Source organism: Triticum urartu, chromosome 2 (assembly GCF_003073215.2).
Source record: "Triticum urartu cultivar G1812 chromosome 2, Tu2.1, whole genome shotgun sequence".
NCBI classification, from domain to species: domain Eukaryota; kingdom Viridiplantae; phylum Streptophyta; class Magnoliopsida; order Poales; family Poaceae; genus Triticum; species Triticum urartu.
The window spans coordinates 728,538,258-728,555,787 of NC_053023.1; the positions used below are offsets into that span (position 1 = coordinate 728,538,258).

The 17,530-nt window shown below is 45.6% G+C and overlaps 2 protein-coding genes across 2 annotated transcripts; one reads left to right on the top strand and one right to left on the bottom strand.

The window, feature by feature from the left end:
• Positions 1–3,320: 3,320 nt before the first annotated feature.
• LOC125540205 (cytosolic sulfotransferase 15-like) lies at positions 3,321–4,432 on the top strand. Its single transcript, XM_048703781.1, has one exon. It carries the CDS (start codon positions 3,369–3,371, stop codon positions 4,332–4,334), a length of 966 nt encoding a protein of 321 aa, XP_048559738.1. The 5' UTR covers positions 3,321–3,368; the 3' UTR covers positions 4,335–4,432.
• Positions 4,433–10,304: 5,872 nt separating this feature from the next.
• Positions 10,305–11,509, bottom strand: LOC125540212 (cytosolic sulfotransferase 5-like). The gene has a single exon (XM_048703790.1). It carries the CDS (start codon positions 11,418–11,420, stop codon positions 10,383–10,385), a length of 1,038 nt encoding a protein of 345 aa, XP_048559747.1. The 5' UTR covers positions 11,421–11,509; the 3' UTR covers positions 10,305–10,382.
• Positions 11,510–17,530: the final 6,021 nt, after the last annotated feature.

Sequence of the window (17,530 nt, forward strand, 5' to 3'; positions counted from 1 at the left end):
AAGCTTTTCTGTGTTGTGGCTTTGTGCGGAGTTGTCCGTCGAAGCCTTGGTGTTCCTCATCAACAGTATGCAATCCACCAATAATTGAATGTTCCTGTGAACCTCGCCCCCTCCCCGCGGAATCTCGATAGCCCATGAGTCGCCGTCCTTGATGAGTGTCTGCTTCACCTGCATCATAGTGTCATTTATGCACGCAATGAACCTGCTGCCTTGTCTGTCCAATGAAGTGCCCATCTCCTTCAAAATGCTTTGAGCTTCCGAAGAGATTACATGCATTGTAAACATGTCATGTGAAGCACTGGAGACCCAAATATACATATGTAGCATTGCCAGCAGCTTGTCGGCATTGTCAACTTGGACGATGGCCGATCTGGAGAAGACAGCCGATCCGATTCCGATGTGCAATTCGGGCCCGCTGATGCTCCGGATCCACTCGTGGTAGGAAGTGCGGGGAGGGTAGGGAGCAGCGAAGTCGGTGGCACTCCCCTCCGGCACGTATTGAGCCATCGGTGGCATGAGAGGATGGGCGCAACCATATTAAAGTTACACAGATCAGATCCATCTATATTTTATCCGCAAAAAAAAAAAGATCCATCTATATTTAATTTATAAGGATCAGATCAATCTGTATTTTAAATTTTATGGATCAGATGTACCTATATTTTTAAGTTATATACGGATCAGATCTACATATAATTTACACTCGTAAAACAAGACATCTACGGTACCTATATTTTACTATAACTAGTAATAATGTACGTGCAATGTATGTTTATATTAGATAAGGTATTAGTTGCACGTTATATTAGGTAAGATATATGTTTCACGTTGGTATTTGGTAAGATATCAAATACTTTTTCGTGGGAATGGTAGGATATTAATTACATAACAGATTTCATGGAATATCGTCAAATTGTGTTTATAACCAATGGCAGTGGTGGATAATTAGAGCGTTAAACATGTTTGGTGCTCAACATTGAAGCGATTTGAACCGCTAGATAACATGATTTGACAGTTGAGATGATTTGGATCTGCCCTTTTGGGTCTTTTTATATTGGTATAGATATGGATCAGATTTACCTATATTTAATCCACATCATAAGTTGCTCAAAAAGGACTCCCTTCAGGTATTGAAGCTTGATTGAGCAAAAGTACTCCTATAATAACAATGACCATTATCCAGTCTTTATCCAACCAACTCGATAATACTACCCATGGCAATCAAACACTGTTTTTGAGCTCTCGTCGGGGTTTGGCATGAACTTTTCCCAGATTCGCATAGTGAAAACTTTCTGCACAACCGGAAAACGTTGAAATCTTTTTCCAAGAGAGAAAAAAACTGAAAATGAAATCCACTCCAGAGTCATCAACAGAACTAGAATAAAAATACATGCTATTTCCCCATCTGATCATGCAATGCAGTGCAAACTCGTTAACATTGTACAGATACAATATATACAACAACATACTCCTCTGTCCCATAATATAAGATGTTTTTGCAAGCTATATGTTAGCTTGTAAAAATGTCTTATATTATGGGCTGGAGGGAGTAATTTCTGACGTATGCGTGGAGTAAAAATGAGGCACATACTACTCTTTTTTTCTAATTCCAGCAAACTCCCCAAAACTTTGGAGGTTAACTCTAGCCCATACACCCTCTTTGTAAAATGTAGCACATTCTAGACTTTAGTTATAAAAATTGCCAATTCAAAAAGCCATGAACATAATCATAATCATTTCAAAATCCAACTACAACAAAATCCCTTCAACTGGTCAAAACATTTCCTTCAAAGTGAGAGGTTTTCAACTTACGCAAAGCTTCTATGTTTTAGCCTTTCAACTCAGCCAGATTAGCCATTTTATTGAACTACATAAAGGGACATAAAGAAATAAAACAACAATTCTTTGCAAGTTTACGCTTATGCCCCGGTGATGGGGCCTTATGGGGAAGGGATGAGCCCCTTTGGCTTATAATAAATTTGGTTCTTTGTTTTGCTTTGCCTTGAGAGGACCTATAATGCACTACAATGTAAAAAGGAGGTTATTTTTTTTATGCAGTGGCCTACATCAGAATAGGCCTCAACCACCTATACGAGATTGAAAAGGCGTGAATGCTTCCCTGCAAAAAAAAAACAACGATGCTGACCTCGAAACACACATATCATGTAACTTGATCTCCAGATTTAAATTGTATTACCAATCTCCTTATCATCAAACATTTTGATCTTCAAAGAAATGGTAAACCAATACATTTGTCTCCTTATTGTTTAGGAACACACATTGTTTTGGTTCCCATCAGTATAAACATGAATACCTTTTTGTCTAATTGTTTTTCCTTCTCAAAGGCTAGAGGCAGGATTAATGTAGTTTTTCTTTTCTTTAATCCAACTATATATTTATTTGGGATTGCTCACCACGTGTGCCATGTGGTAATCTGGCTGTATTTCTGCCACGAGGAAAACATTATGATCAATTCGTTGCGCTCTAACTAAATATTTTTGAACATAGTTAAACTTAGAATGTCTGGCCTTAAGACATGCATTGCATTGTATAGTTCAGAAATAGTTAAAAAAATGGCATTTGCAATATTTTTCTGCCATAATGTGTTAACAACTCTTGATTATTCTTAAAAAACTATGATTTATTATTATTTTCAAAATGCAGATTTGTACAAGTCATGAAGGGTTGTATGAGAATCGACTTTCATCTTATATACTCCATTATTGAGATGATATAAGCAGAATTGTTTTATGTTGCCACAGTACGACAGGGTAATTAATACGTGGTGCGTCCCATACTCTAGATTATTGTGCGAGATGTGGGAACATCGATCAGTGCAATTTTAAATGTCTAGAATGTAGTGCGTGCTACATTTTAAAAAGGAGGGAGTATGAGCCAGGGTTAACCTCCAAAATTTCATGTAGTCTGTTGGGAATTTGAAAAGTACTAGTAGTAGATGAAAACCAGCGTAAGAAAAACAAAAAGAAGAGAAGGTTTTGCTCTGAATGGAGTGATGCTATGGCCTATGGCCAACAAGAGAAATGAACCCCAGTGACCAACTCTCCGGGTGAGGGATCAGCACGCCGAGGTTTGCGGATTGGACAAGTTTCATTTTGTTTGAATCTGCAAAGGTGGTGGTAGTTGTTGGACCTGGACCTGTTGCTTTGTTGGTGGATGATGGCGAGCAAAGGTATGAAGCTGGAGATGAGGATGATTGATTGATGGCAGTAGGTAGGGTTAGCTAGCACATCCCTGTCCCCTCGCTTCGCTCATAACATCTGCTACCAGTCATGGTTACGTCTATATAACACACCCCAAATCCCTTACCTAAGGTCGACCCACACACTCTTCCACCTCTCACTCTCAGTATGGCACAAGTTGAGTCTGAGATCAAAGAGAGCTCTACTAATGAGTCCGAAGCTCTCATAGCTACACTTCCCACAAGGGAAGGATGGTCGACGCCACTCACCCTCTACAACAACTGCTGGCTGAGATCACACATGCTGAGAAGATTCATGCTGGTGAGAGACAACTTCAAGCCCCGGCGCGACGACATCATCCTCGCCACCCACCCCAAGAGCGGCACCACCTGGCTCAAGGCCCTCGCCTTCACCATCTCCACCCGCTCCCGCTGCGACCTCACCGACAGCCCTCTGCTCACGACCAACCCACAGCGGGTCGTGCCCTTCATCGGAGCCGTGGGCGGAGACCTCGACTTCCTCGAGACGCTCCCTTCGCCGAGGCTGCTCGCCACCCACCTGCCTCTCTCGCTGCTCCCGCCGGCCGTCTCCACCGTCGGCTGCAGGGTCGTGTACCTCTGCCGCGAGCCCAAAGACGCCTTCGTGTCAAGGTGGCACTTCGACAACAAGATGGGCAAAGGGGCTCCTATCGCCCTCGACGTTGCATTCAGCATGTTCTGCCAAGGGTTCTCCCCGTTCGGGCCCTTCTGGGACCATTATCTCCAGTACTGGAAAGAAAGCTTGGCGAGGCCGCAAGAGGTGATGTTTCTCAAGTATGAAGAGATTGTGTCCGATCCGCTCACGGTCGTTAGGAAGCTCGCAAGCTTCCTGGACGTGCCCTTCACGGAGGAGGAGGAGAAGAGTGGGGTCGTCGATCAGGTTGTGAGCTTCTGCAGCTTCGAATCACTTCGCAAGCTAGACGTTAACAAAACAGGAGGTGCGGAGCGTGCAGGAGGTAAGATTTTCATCCAGCACTCCTCACTGTTTAGGAAAGGGAAGGTTGGGGACTGGGTGAACCATATGAGCGAAGAAATGGGAGAAAAAATGGATCGCCTCGTGGAGGAGAAGTTCAAAGGATCTGGTCTAGAGTTGTGAGATGTATTCTTGTCTTGCTTGCTGGGAGAGTGCCTACAATGTTGATGTATTATGAAGTCCATGTGCACTGTAATAAAATTAAATAATCATCATGTTTATGGTGACCTGGCCATTCTGAAAAGTTAGTTGCGGTAATGATCCGTTTGCTGTTTGTTTTTTTAAAAGCGCAATATACTAGTATGATGAAAAAGTTGCAATAATATTAATCTCAGGATGTTACCAATTACACACAGCCTCTACAACAATTCAATATCACGACCTAATTGAGACAATGAGGATGCACACAACCAAAAAGAATAACAACAAGAGGAAGAGGAAAGAAAGAAAGTCCATATTCCGTACTCCAACTGCTTGGAACAAATCAGTAGCAACTGTTTGAATTGTGAATATTTAACATATTTCAAATTACTTTTATAAAGGATGCTGGAGTACCCGTCTTCCTGGGAGCTTTCGCGGGTGAGAGTCCTCCATGCCATCCATTCTACGCACGAGTAGTGCTGGCTTCGGCCTACCGTACGCGCATCCGTCCGATCATGACGCACGCCACATACCGGCCATTTATCCTGCGTGAGTCCATGCCACACACCGTGCGCCCAGGGCCACCTACTGCAGAGCAGTGGCGGAGCTACGCAAGCAAAGTTGTGCGGGCCGATACAAAGAGAGAGCAACTATTTTTACCAACATGGCCCAGTTTACTTTCAATCCTACATTGTATTTGCTATGTGTTGGGCGGGCCATGGCCCATTTTCCTAACACATAGCTCCGCCAGTGCTGCAGAGGGTTTGCGTCATGCTTGCGTTGCATGTGTGCTCTCGCATGTTGCGTCGCACGCGATGGGCGAGCTTGGCCACGGTCGGGCTGCGCCGCACGTGCGACCCAAGCAGAGCGTTTCCTCCTGGTAGCCTCTGGGCGATCGAGTGCCCTCCATGCCGTTGGATCCTTGGTTTTGTCGGCATGCCTATATTATTGATGTATATGAAATCTATCTGCATTGTAACAAAATGGAACTCATCATGCCGCTTTGAAGTTGCCTGCGTCTGTTGTGTGTTGTGCTGCGCTATGCGGCGGCCGGGCATACTCTTCTTCTGCTTACCTATACGTCACAAAATCTCCCGTAGGGCAAAGAAGAGCCACTGTGGTGGAGGGGCGCAGGAAGGGAAAATTCGTTGAATGGAAGAGCTGCAGGCAGCGATTGGGAGAGAGATATTACAGAAAATAGGGCAGATATAGAAACGCACATCCAGTACCAATGCACGCCCCTCCACTTGCAGCCCACTTGATAAATAGTAGTAGAAAATAGGGTAGACGACATACGCCTGCCGCGCACATATGTATATCCAATCCAAATGGATCCGTCATCTGTCCATCTCTCAGCATCTCTATGTCCACTCCCACTTCTCAGCATTTTTCAATTCAGTGCGTGTTTGGCGAGGGGAATTTTTATTTTTGTTAAAGGACGTTTTTCATTAGCATTCATTAAGGTGAATAGGCGATACAAATACAATAAGCATACACCAGACTTCTATATGATTAGGATGCATACAGTCAACTAACACACACAAAAGGATCACAGGGGTTTTCACCCGTTTATTGAGGATCAAACTTGATGTGGTGAAACCACGCATCTAGAAATATCTTGGTACTCATCAAATAATTTCGAGGACCATGTTTATCTTGATACTCATACTAAAATGGCCGTATGCATCCTCAGTTGGTGCAGAGGTCGGGAAGTGAAAATTTCACCCATTTTATAGGGTTGGGGAAGTGAAATTCTCCCCTAATATAAAGCTCGACCCCTCTTTCCGCTCCCGACACTGTGCGGCCGCTGCCGGGCCACACCGGGTGGCCACCACCCAACCTCCCCTCATCCTCCACACAACTCCTCTCCCTCCGCAGCCGCCAGCAATATCGCCGGGCGAAGGCTCTGTGACGCGGCGGCGACAGACCTCTTCTGGCATCCTGAGATCTGAGGCGGCGGTGGCCTGACCTAGACCTCCTTGCGACGAGGATGGCGAGCAGCGGCGGCCGGGGTGCGTCGAGGGGGGGGGGGGGGGGTCTGCTGCAGCCTGCGAGATATGTAGGAGATGACGGCAGCGGTGGCCGGGGCGCATCCCCGGCTCGATCTGGGACCTTTGGGTCTAGGCGGCCAGCTGTTGTTTCATCCTCGAACTGCTGCATCTCGTCGGCTTCGTCGATGGCTCGCAGTGGCACTCCGGGTCTACATCGCATCACGAGGATTATGGCTGTGTTGGTCATCTCCTACGTCGGAGGTGGTCGGCATGAGGCTGGGTGATCGGATCTCCAGATCTGTCATCTAGTCCCAGCTGCGAGTCGGGGAAACATAGTTGCCGGTGAAAACCGAGCCGACGGCGGACGATGGCGGCATTCTGCGCCATCACCTTGATGAGGGCATCGTCCTGTAACTATTGTCGACCCACTCGTGCTGCTCCGGGGGAAACCCTAGGATCTGATTTTCCAGATCGGATTGTGGAGCAGCGCTGGAAGACAGAGGCAGGAGGTGGAGCGTCTTCGTCTTGCACGGAGCTTCGGTGGTGACATCAAGTCATGTCTGGCCAACAGGTGCTACACTTTTTCATGCCTGTTCGGCAGGTGCTACGCATGACAGATCTTCCAGAGTCTTCGCGTCTGGATGGACGAGCGTAGGGAGGGGGTGCCGTTGGGCGCCGTGGTGGCGTCGACGGATGGCCGGACTGGCAAGAATAATGCGGATCTCTCTCCTGAAGATGGGTTAGCGGTTTGATGATGATGGCGGCTTCTAAAATGTGTGCATGTGGTGTACGCTTTAGGTCCGTTGCACCGGCTGTTGGTTCCAATACGTTATGTGGATGGACCGACGACGACACTAATTTTAGATATGGGGAGTGGGAGCACTCCACATTATCGTGTTTGTAGGTGTGAGTGGTGGCTTTGGGTGGCTTGATGTATGTTCTTGTGAGACCTTTGTTGAATAAGTAATAAAGATGGATGCATGCATCGATTAATGCAGAGACCGGAGGGTCTTAACCTCCTTTTTCAAAAAAACACACAAAGGATCACACCTGCAAAAGGCAAAATCATGGATGGCCAGAGTAAAAAAGTAAAAGGAAAAAAGAGCAACAGTGATCCATGCGGGAGCGAGGGAAGAAACCAAGATGATGCAAGAGAGCATGATCTGCGCCTGGACATTGTCACGCGGAGTGAATGCCCTGCACAAGCCACGCGGAGTGAATGCCGCTAAGAGCCGTCCGGGGAGCCAAGAACATCCATCGGTGCACGTGTGATGCTAGTCAAGAATATTGACGAGTGGAGATGGCACTCCTAAAATCACACACTGAAGATGCTCTGACGATCCCACACTTCCAGCGCAAGTGCATGTTCCTGATGTCATGGGTGTAAGTTTGACAGTAAGGTATACAGGTACGGATTGGAGGGCAGAGCCCAGCTACGGCGCAGTTGTTACACTCGGATTTATGAGTTTAGGCCCTTCACGATAGAGGTAACAACCCTACATCTCGATGTTCTGAAGCTATTGATTGAGTGTATGGTTTACAAAGGATGCAAACCCTTGTTATAGAGCAGAGGGGTAGCTTATACAGAGTTCATCAGGTCCTCATGAATGCCACCATTACCAAGGATTAACGGGAGGGTTTAAGGGCGCATGTTACTGGTAACAAGCGCAATAATTACACTTGATGAGGGTGGATGCACATCCCGATCGTTGCAATCCTGGGGAGCCTTCTGGTATTCTCTGACCGAGTGATGACATGTACTCTAAGTGAAATAAACCGGTTGAGTAGAGAGTTGTCTTCCGAGTGGTTTATTGCCTTCCGAGTGAATGTCAGGCTGCAGAACATCTGACTGCTGGTCCGGCCCTGTGGCCAATTGTAAGGCGTATGGAGGTGCGGAACGTGGAGGTAAGATTTTCATCAAGCACTCCTCACTATTTATAAAAGGGAAGGTTGGGGACTGGGTGAACCATATGAGCAATGAAATGGGAGAAAAAATGGATCGCCTCGTGGAGGAAAAGTTCAAAGGAACTGGTCTAGAGTTCTGAGATGCATTCTTGTCTTGCATCTATCAGTGGGATCGGAGTGCCTATAATATTGTATTGATGTATCATGAAGTCTATGTACACTGCAATAAAATTAAATAATCATGTTTATGACGACATGGCCATTGTGAAAAGTTAGTTGTGAGAAAGATCAGTTTGTGTTTTTTTATAAAGAGCAATATACTAGTATTAAGATTTATTTATTTTGCAAAAATATTGATATCAGGATGTTGCCAATTGCACGCAGACTCTGCACACCAATATACACCAATACAATGTCATGGCCTAGTCCAAGCACACACACAACCAAAAATTATGAAAAGAAGAGGAAGAGAAAACAAAGAAAGGCATTACTCCAACTACTTGCAACAAATCAGTACCGACTGTTAGAATTAGTGGGCTTCGCTCATGTGAATAACTCTCATATTCCAAATAAATCAAAACACTCATGTATGGCACCGAGGTGGAGGTGCAATATTTAGTCCCACATCAGACGTGGAGGTGGAATGTGACACCGTGACCGACATATACTCTATAGTAGAGTCTCCGCACTTCAATAAGTGGTGGGTACGAGGAGAGGAAGAGAAAAACACACACCCACTCGCCTGGCCGGGTTGGTGCCGGTGCGAAGGAGGCGGGTCAGCAGCAAGCATGTGAATGGTCTTCTGAAAAAAAAATGTGCCTTGCAAGAGCACAATTCTTTTTGTCGTTTTAAATTGTTTCGAAGTTGGAAATCTAGTCAGTGTAGTCGCGCTATTCGTCACCCTGGGTGAGGAATAGTTATTCTTCACCCCCCCCCCCCTCTATTTTACCATCAATGCACCGTAATTTTACGTTCCGTAAGTTTTTGTCTTATTTCCAACACAAAAAGCGACCGTAAGAAAATATATAATTGTCGTAAAAAATATTTTATGTTATGTAAAATTACAAACGTAAAAACATAGTGTAAAATACACATAAACTGCAAAATTTCTTGTCTTATGACCTATATTTTTATTTTCATATGCCAAATTTTACGTAGTGAATTAATAGGAATGTATTTATTTGAATTCCAAATGAGTTAATTAGTTGTTTCTGGCGCCAACATGTCCCCATCAGGAACGCTTGCGTGTCCACCTGCAAGCAGGAGAGCAAGTCTTTAGAACCTCTTGCCTTTGTGATCTTGCATCGGAAAAGGGTGAATTAGGTTTCTGGAAAACGCTACGTGTAACTGCTCACTTTCATCACCACAGGTCGCTTTCTTTCCAAGTCAGGTGGCATCGCGTACCGTTGTATCCAATGTTGTTTCCTTCGACCGCTCTTTGCCAAAGTCATCGTCAACAAACATCACTTCACCGAAGAGAAGGAGAAGAGTGGGGTTGTCAATCAGGTTTTGAGCTTCTGCAGCTTCAATCACTTCGCAACCAAAGCTATGTTTGTCCAAAATGATCACTGTGTGTGTTTGTATGAATTTGGTATTTTCAAAATAGGGATCGGGGCTGTAAATGCCAAGTTTTGATATCCGTCTAGTCACTGTCCACAGGCGTGTCCGTAGGCGTATAGAGACTTGAATTATGTATACATGGTTGTAGATGCTTTTAGAAGATGTGCTACATGTTGTGCCATACTAGATATTAAGTTGCATGCACCAACTAGTTCACCAAACTACTCTTTCCATCTTTTTTACTCCACATATTTGGTTGGTCTTAAGTCAAACTTAGTGAAGTTTGATCAAATTTATATTAAAATGATCAACATCTACAACATAAAATAAATGCAATATGTAATTATATTTCATGACGGACATGGTATTGATTGGTACTGTGAATGTTCATTTTTTTTATAAACTTGTCCAACTTTGAAAGGTTTGACTAAAGACAAACCTAATATGTGGACTAAAAAATTGGATGGACTACTGATACTGATTTAAAAGAAAATGCTGGCAATACATTGCAGGGATTTATTGGATATATTGACGGGAAAACGACCAGAAAAGTAATGCGTGAATGGGTAAAATGTCACTGAAAAGTGAGCCCTGTCCCGCGCATTTTGTCAGCTACGATCTTGTCCAGCCGACTCGCCATTTCCGGCGTCATGTGGTTCACCCAATCGCCGGACGCCCCATTCCTGAAGAGCGCATCACGCGGGACGGGGAGGAGGGGATCCAAATGCCCAGTTTTGTTGGCGTCCAGGCCCTTGAGGTGCCCGAAGCTGCAGAGTTGGACGATGCTGTCGACGGTGCCGGCCGCGTCCTCCGCTGCGGAGAATGGCATTCCGAGGAACCTCGCCAGCTTTCGCACGTTCTCGGCCGGGTCGCGGAGCAGCTCCTCGTACCGCAGGAAGAGCACCTTGTCCGGCATCGCCCTGCTCGCGCGCCAGTAGCCGAGGACGTGGTCCCAGACCGGGCCGAACGCCACCGCGCCGTCGCAGACGGACTCGAAGACGACGCTGAACGCCAGGTCCGTCTGCAGGCGGCGGAGGAAATGCCACGCCGAGACGGCCATGTCCTTGGGGTCCCTGCATACGTAGACGACCCGGCAGCCGGGCACGGCCGACGGCACCATCGGGAGCGGCATGTGCGTGTTCATGAGGCGCCGGGACGGGAGCGCCTCGAGCTCCGCCTCCCGGCCGCCCTGGAAGAGGCCCTCCAGGAAAGGCACGCACTGGTGCGGGTTCAGCCGGCGGAGCGGGTGGTCGGCGCCGGCGGGTGGGTATGCCCTGCGTGCCATCGTCGCGAAGGTCAGGGCGTTGAGCCACGTGGTGCCACACTTGGGCAAGCTGGCCACAATGACGTCGTCGGGGCGAGGCTCGAATCGCCGCTGGAGCGCGATGGCCGCCGGTACGTGGATATCCCGTAGCCAGAAGCCCTGGTAAAGACGGAGTTTCTTGACACCGTTGGCCTCCAGCGCGCTCGGCAGGGTGGACACAAGGTCCGCATGCTCTTCCTCAAGGACCTCCTGCGGCGAGGAGACGGGGTTTGTGCCTACAGCAACAAGGGCGTCCGCGAAAGGAACCGGCCCTTCTTCTGGCATCGCCATGGAAGCCAAGGTCGGCATGCTAAAAAATGGCAAAGAAGAGCCACCGCGGTGGAGTGAAAGGAAGAGCTGCAAGCAGCTAGCGATTGGAAGAAGAGAGCGGCGCTGGAATGCTGGCGTGTGAGAGGGAGATCATAGAAAATAGGGCAGATATAAAACGCACAACCAGTACCATGCACGCCCTTCCACTTGCAGCCCACTCGATAAAATACAGTAGAAAATAGGGCAGACGACATACACCTGCAGCGCACATATGTATATCCAAATGGATCCTGCCCACATTCCATCTCAGCATCTCTATGTCAGCTCCCACTTCTCAGCATTTTTCAATTCACTGCGTGTTTGGCGAGGGGAGTTTTTATTTTTTGTAAAGGACGTCTTTCGTTAGCATTAATGAAGGTGGATAGGTGATACAGACACAATAAGCATACACCCGACTTCTATATGATTAGAATGTATACAGTCAATCAACAACACAAAGGATCACACATGCAAAAAGCAAAATCATGGATGGCCGGAGTAAAAGAGGAAAAGGAAAAAAGAGCAACGGTGATCCATGCCGGAGCAGGTGAGGAAATAAAGATGGTGCAAGCGAGCACGGTCTGCACTTGGACATTCTCACGCTGATTGAACACCCTTCACAAGCCACGCGGAGTGAATGCCTCCCAGAGCTATCCGGGGTGCCAAGAACATCCGTTGATCGATGCATGTGTGATGCCAATCGAGAATACTGACGAGTGGAGATGGCACTTCCAAAATCACACATTGAAGACGCTCCGACGATCCCACGCCTCCAGCACAAGTGCATGTTCCTGATAAATCTTGGCATGGCCACCGGCCCCAAACAATACACCATAGGCAAGGGCAGGAGTTCCCGAACGACGTCTGACACCACTATCATACATCTTTCGCTCGACACCACTGCCGATGGGAGGTGCATCTCCCGGGCCATATGCCTCCATGGAGGTTTACAACTTAGGACAGCGACGTCATGGTCGCTCGAAAGGAGACTAGAGCGGGCATTTCTCCAGGAGCACGCATCTCAGGCTCTCAGCTCATCGAATCTAGCCAAGGAATTAGGGATATAGCTCCACGTCCACGCCTAGAAACACGGCGCCAGAATTGCGTCACTGTGGTTGGCATGACACCAAGTCAGATAAGGTATTTCTCCCAGAGCATGTAGCAGCCCCCACCGGATACGATGGAACCAACTCTAGAGCACCAGCAACAACGGCTAGTAGTGGAGAATGGAAGTTTGAGAGCAAGGAGATATACAATCCATTGTTTGGGGGGCAACATAGCAGAGGAATGAGAATTAAAGAGGAGGATTCTCATGTTGCCCCTATTAATTCATGCACGATGGAACTTCCGAAATTATCATTACTAATTCCCACCACATAACTAACAATCAACTTTCAAGTCGAATTTACACTATACTCCTAACTTTAGGCTGCCCATAGTAGGTAGTATCATAAGTTAGTATCATGCATATGATACTAGCGTATGATATTAACTCAATAATGCATAGTATCATAGAATAGTACCTTAGATGACCTTATTTATTGCCATGCAAGATATATAGTAGTATAATATTTATTACAATATAGTATCGTGATATGATACTTAACCATCTTTTTCTTCATTTAATTTTGAGAAAAGTATGATATTTGTCCCTCAAGTCCCCAAAAGTATAGACTTGGTCCCTCATGATTTTTGGTACAGATTTGGTGCTTCAAGTCTCAAAACCTAAGTTTAGTCCAAAACCAGATTTTGACCAGTTTAACCGGATTTGACCGCCCAGATTTTGACCGAGTTTGACCGATGAACAGTAAATTTGTTGGGGAACGTTGCAGAAAACAAAAATTTTCCTACGGTTTCACCAAGATCCATCTATGAGTTCATCTAGCAACGAGTGATCGGATGCATCTACATACCTTTGTAGATCGCGAGCGGAAGCGTTCAAAGAACGGGGATGAGGTAGTCGTACACGACGTGATCCAAATCACCGGAGATCCTAGCGCCGAACGGACGGCACCTCCGCGTTCAACACACGTACGGTCAGCGTAACGTCTCCTCCTTCTTGATCCAGCAAGGGGAGAGGAGAGGTTGAGGAAGATGGCTCCAGCAGCAGCACGACGGCGTGGTGGTGATGGAGCTGCAGTACTCCGTCAGGGCTTCGCCAAGCACTATGGAGGAGGAGGAGGTGTTGGAGAGGGAGAAGGAGGCAACCAAAGGCGTGGATGAAAAAGCCCTTCCTTCCCCCACTATATATAGGAGGGCCTAGGGGGGGCGCCGGCCCTAGGAGATCCAATCTCCTAGGGGGCGGCGGCCAAGGGAGGTTTCCCTCCCCCCCAAGGCACCTAGGGGGTGCCTTCCACTTGTGGGACTCTTCCTCTGTGAAAACCCTAGGCGCATGGGCCCCTTGGGGCTGGTGCCCTTGGCCCATGTAGGCCAAGGCGCACGCCCTACAGCCCATGTGGCCCCCCGGGGCAGGTGGCCCCACCCGGTGGACCCCCGGGACCCTTCCGGTGGTCCCGGTACAATACCGGTGACCCCGAAACTTGTTCCGATGGCCGAAACAGCACTTCCTATATATAATTCTTTACCTCCGGACCATTACGGAACTCCTCGTGACGTCCGGGCATATTTCCAATAAAATTTAGAAAAACAAAAAATTATCTGCTTTTTTGCATCCAACATGCGCAAGACCACGAAAATTAGCACGCAGCTTGCGCATGTAAGCACAATGCATGCCAAAATAATCCAGTTTTCTTTTTTAATTTACTGTCACTAGTAGAAAACAGGGCTTTGGTCACAGCTCAATATACACATTAGTCCCGGCTGCATCACGAACCGGGACTAATGTGAGCATTAGTCCCGGTTCGAGCGGCTAAAGGCATTAGTCCCGGTTCAAATGAGACCTTTAGTCCCGGTTTGAGATACGAACCAGTACTAAAGGGTGTGATGCCCTTTAGTCCCAGTTCGTGTGTGTCAAACCGGGACTAAAGGGGTTCGTGTCTCAAACTCTACCCCCCCCCCCTGTGTATCGCCATTTCAGTTTTGAAAAAAACAAAAGAAAATGATAAAAACTTCAAAAAATAAAATCCTTCGAGATGTAGTTATATTACTACATCTACTAGTTAGGAAAATTTAAAAACTTAGATTTGGACATGTTTTGCAAAAAAGTGTTATGAAAAACGGCTATAACTTTTGCATATGATGTCGAAAAAAAACTTATAATATATTAAAATGTTCAGCACGAAAATATGCATCCAATTTTGACCGCCATAGGCCGTTTTGCACAATTTTAGAATCCTCAAATTCTAAAAGGAAAAAAAGTTATGCTCAAGTTTCAGTTTTTTGGAATTTTAGTTAAATCTGGTCAAAGTTGGATCAAACTACTTATTCAAGAAGTATTAGTGTTACTAAATAATTATTCAAGAATATTAGTGTTACTAAATAATTATTTCAGGTTTTTGAATTTTGGTCAAATCTGGTCAAACTGTGGTCAAACTATGGTCAACCAATGGTCAAACTATTTATTCAAGAAAATATTAGTGTTACTAAATAATTGTTGTTTTTTAGAATAATAGTTTCAAACTCAGACAGTGAAACGTGTGACTTCATGTTCAAGCAAAACTCCTGAGGGTTAATAGGATTGACATCTTACTATTGTTAGAAAAACAACAAGTGCAGAGTTGGAAACAAGGGGGAATAGAACCCGAAAGTTAAGCGTGCTCAGGCTGGAGTGGTGAGAGGATGGGTGACCGGCCGGGAAGTTAGATAATTTGAAATGATGAGGGGTGATTAGAGATTAGAGGTTAAATTGAGCAGTGATGAGGGGTGATTAAAGATTAGAGGTTAAGTTGAGCAGTGATGAGAGGTGATTAGAGATTAAATTGTAAAATAATTCAGAAATTTGAAAATCAGGAAAAAAATATTTAAAAAAATGAAAAAAAACCCATAAAATTTCCTTTAGTCCCGGTTGGTGTTACCAACCGGACTAAAGGTGGAGCTCCAGACAGCGGCCACATGAAGGGCCTTTAGTCCTCGTTCGTAACAAAACCGGGACTAAAGGGGGGGCTTTAGTACCGACCCTTTAGTTCCGGTTCCAGAACCGGGACTAAAGGCCCTCTGAAACCGGGACAAATGGGCATTTTTCTACTAGTGTGTTCATTTGGTCAAATTCGGTCAAACCCCGTAAAAGTGGTCAAAATCTGGTTTGACTTACCCGGTTCTGAGACTTGAAGGACTAAATGTATACCAAAAAATCTTGAGGGACCAAGTCTATATTTTTGAAAAACTTAAGGGATCAAAAACATACATTTCTTTTTAATTTTATGCCACCTCATCAAAATTGCTCCGTGGCCTTACCAAGTCTATACTAGATATGATACTCTTATTACCAGCAGCCTTAGACTCACATTCCCTTTCCCTAGAAATCATATCCTCAAAAACCGGTGGTGGGCATGAGTAGTAGGAGATGGTGGTGGTATGGTCGCTGGATGGGCCGTTGTGCAAAGAGGCTTCCAACGGTGCCGCAACTAGTGGTGAATCTCGAACCGGTAATATTATACCAACTCATCCAATATCCAAACCTCCATGCATATTCCATTTCTTTTACTAGGTTGGTATTTCTAGCCCAAGCCCCACCACTTTTGGTCAGTGACAGCAGAATTGCATGCATGAGTCTCTACTCCCCCCCCCCCCCCCCCCCCTCTCTCCCAAAGTAATCCATCAAATTTGTTTTTCTTATAAAATGTAGACAAGTCAAAGCCTCCTTTAATTTAAAGGAATTTCATAGGAATTCTAGAGGATAGGATTCTTATAGAATTTTTTTCTTTAGAGTCCTTTGGTTCATAGGAATGGATTCCTATTCCTACATAGAATTGGTTCCTATCCTCTACATTTCATAGGAAAATAAAAAAGAGCCTAGACTCAATGGAAAAATTCCTTTGGTATCAACCAAATGACATCTTGTTTCCTATTCCTACTCATAGGATTTGAGATACATGTCATCTCATTTCCTACAAGATTCCTATTCCTATGATAATCCTATCCTATGAACCAAAAGAGGCCTTGAATCTTTTACAGTAAAGTTCCGTTAGTGAAACTTTTTATATATTTGAACTGCTCACGCCAAGACCTTTAGAACAAAGACCAATCTTGGTTACATTTCAAGATGTTTAGATTTCAATGTTTTAATCCACTCATTTCAATCAATCTATTTCAGTGTAGCAAATGAGTGAAATCATTTTTTCTGGCGGCTACCCGGGGCAGCTGCCCGGGTTCAGCCATGCACTCTAGTTTGAATAATAGCAGTAAATGGAGAGCTAATCATCATACTAAAGGGCAAACAACTGATAGACAGCAGCCATGTGTACTTTGCCCCGGCTCGCCGGCCGAGCTGGCTCCGCCACTGAATCCGCATGGGAGTTCATGCCACTCTTTGGGCAATTTGGAATTGCCGAAATGAGTGTGTTTTAACTGATCATCTATTCCATTTTTTCCATGGTATCTTTATAGCTACGACGTCAATCTGTATGTGGTCATCACTATAACGTATGAATGCGCGGGGGCTTATGGCCTTTGGGTGTAATTGTCTGGAAATGGTTGTGGTGGTTTTGTTCAACCAATTTGCCTGACGTGTCGGTAGCAAAAATGATGAATTTATTGGTATTTGTAACTACTGATTTTTTTTTACAAACTTGATCAAAGTTTATAAAGTTTGACTTTCAAGAAAAAAAATTAAATGCACTATAATTTGGCATGGAGGGAGTAGAAAAGTGAAATGGGGTTATGCATGATTGTGCTATATCCTACGATCCATGCCTTCGGCTCATGTACTATATGCAAGTTGAAGTAGTTTTTTTTTTGGAAAATGCAAATTGCTACTGGATAATGCACTTTTTTATAGCAGAACTGCATAATGCAGTTGGAACTAAGCAGAGAAGAGGCAGGCCCTAGGCCCAGATAGGAAGCATGGGATCTCATCGAGCGGAGCAACAGAAGTCGGTCAGCCCATGGGAAGTTAGTCGTGCTTTACCCGCACATATCCTGCTCGCGGGAACTATGGTAGCTCCCCTCGTCTGAAGCGCCCCGCAGCATGGTTCAGACGAGGAAAAAAAATA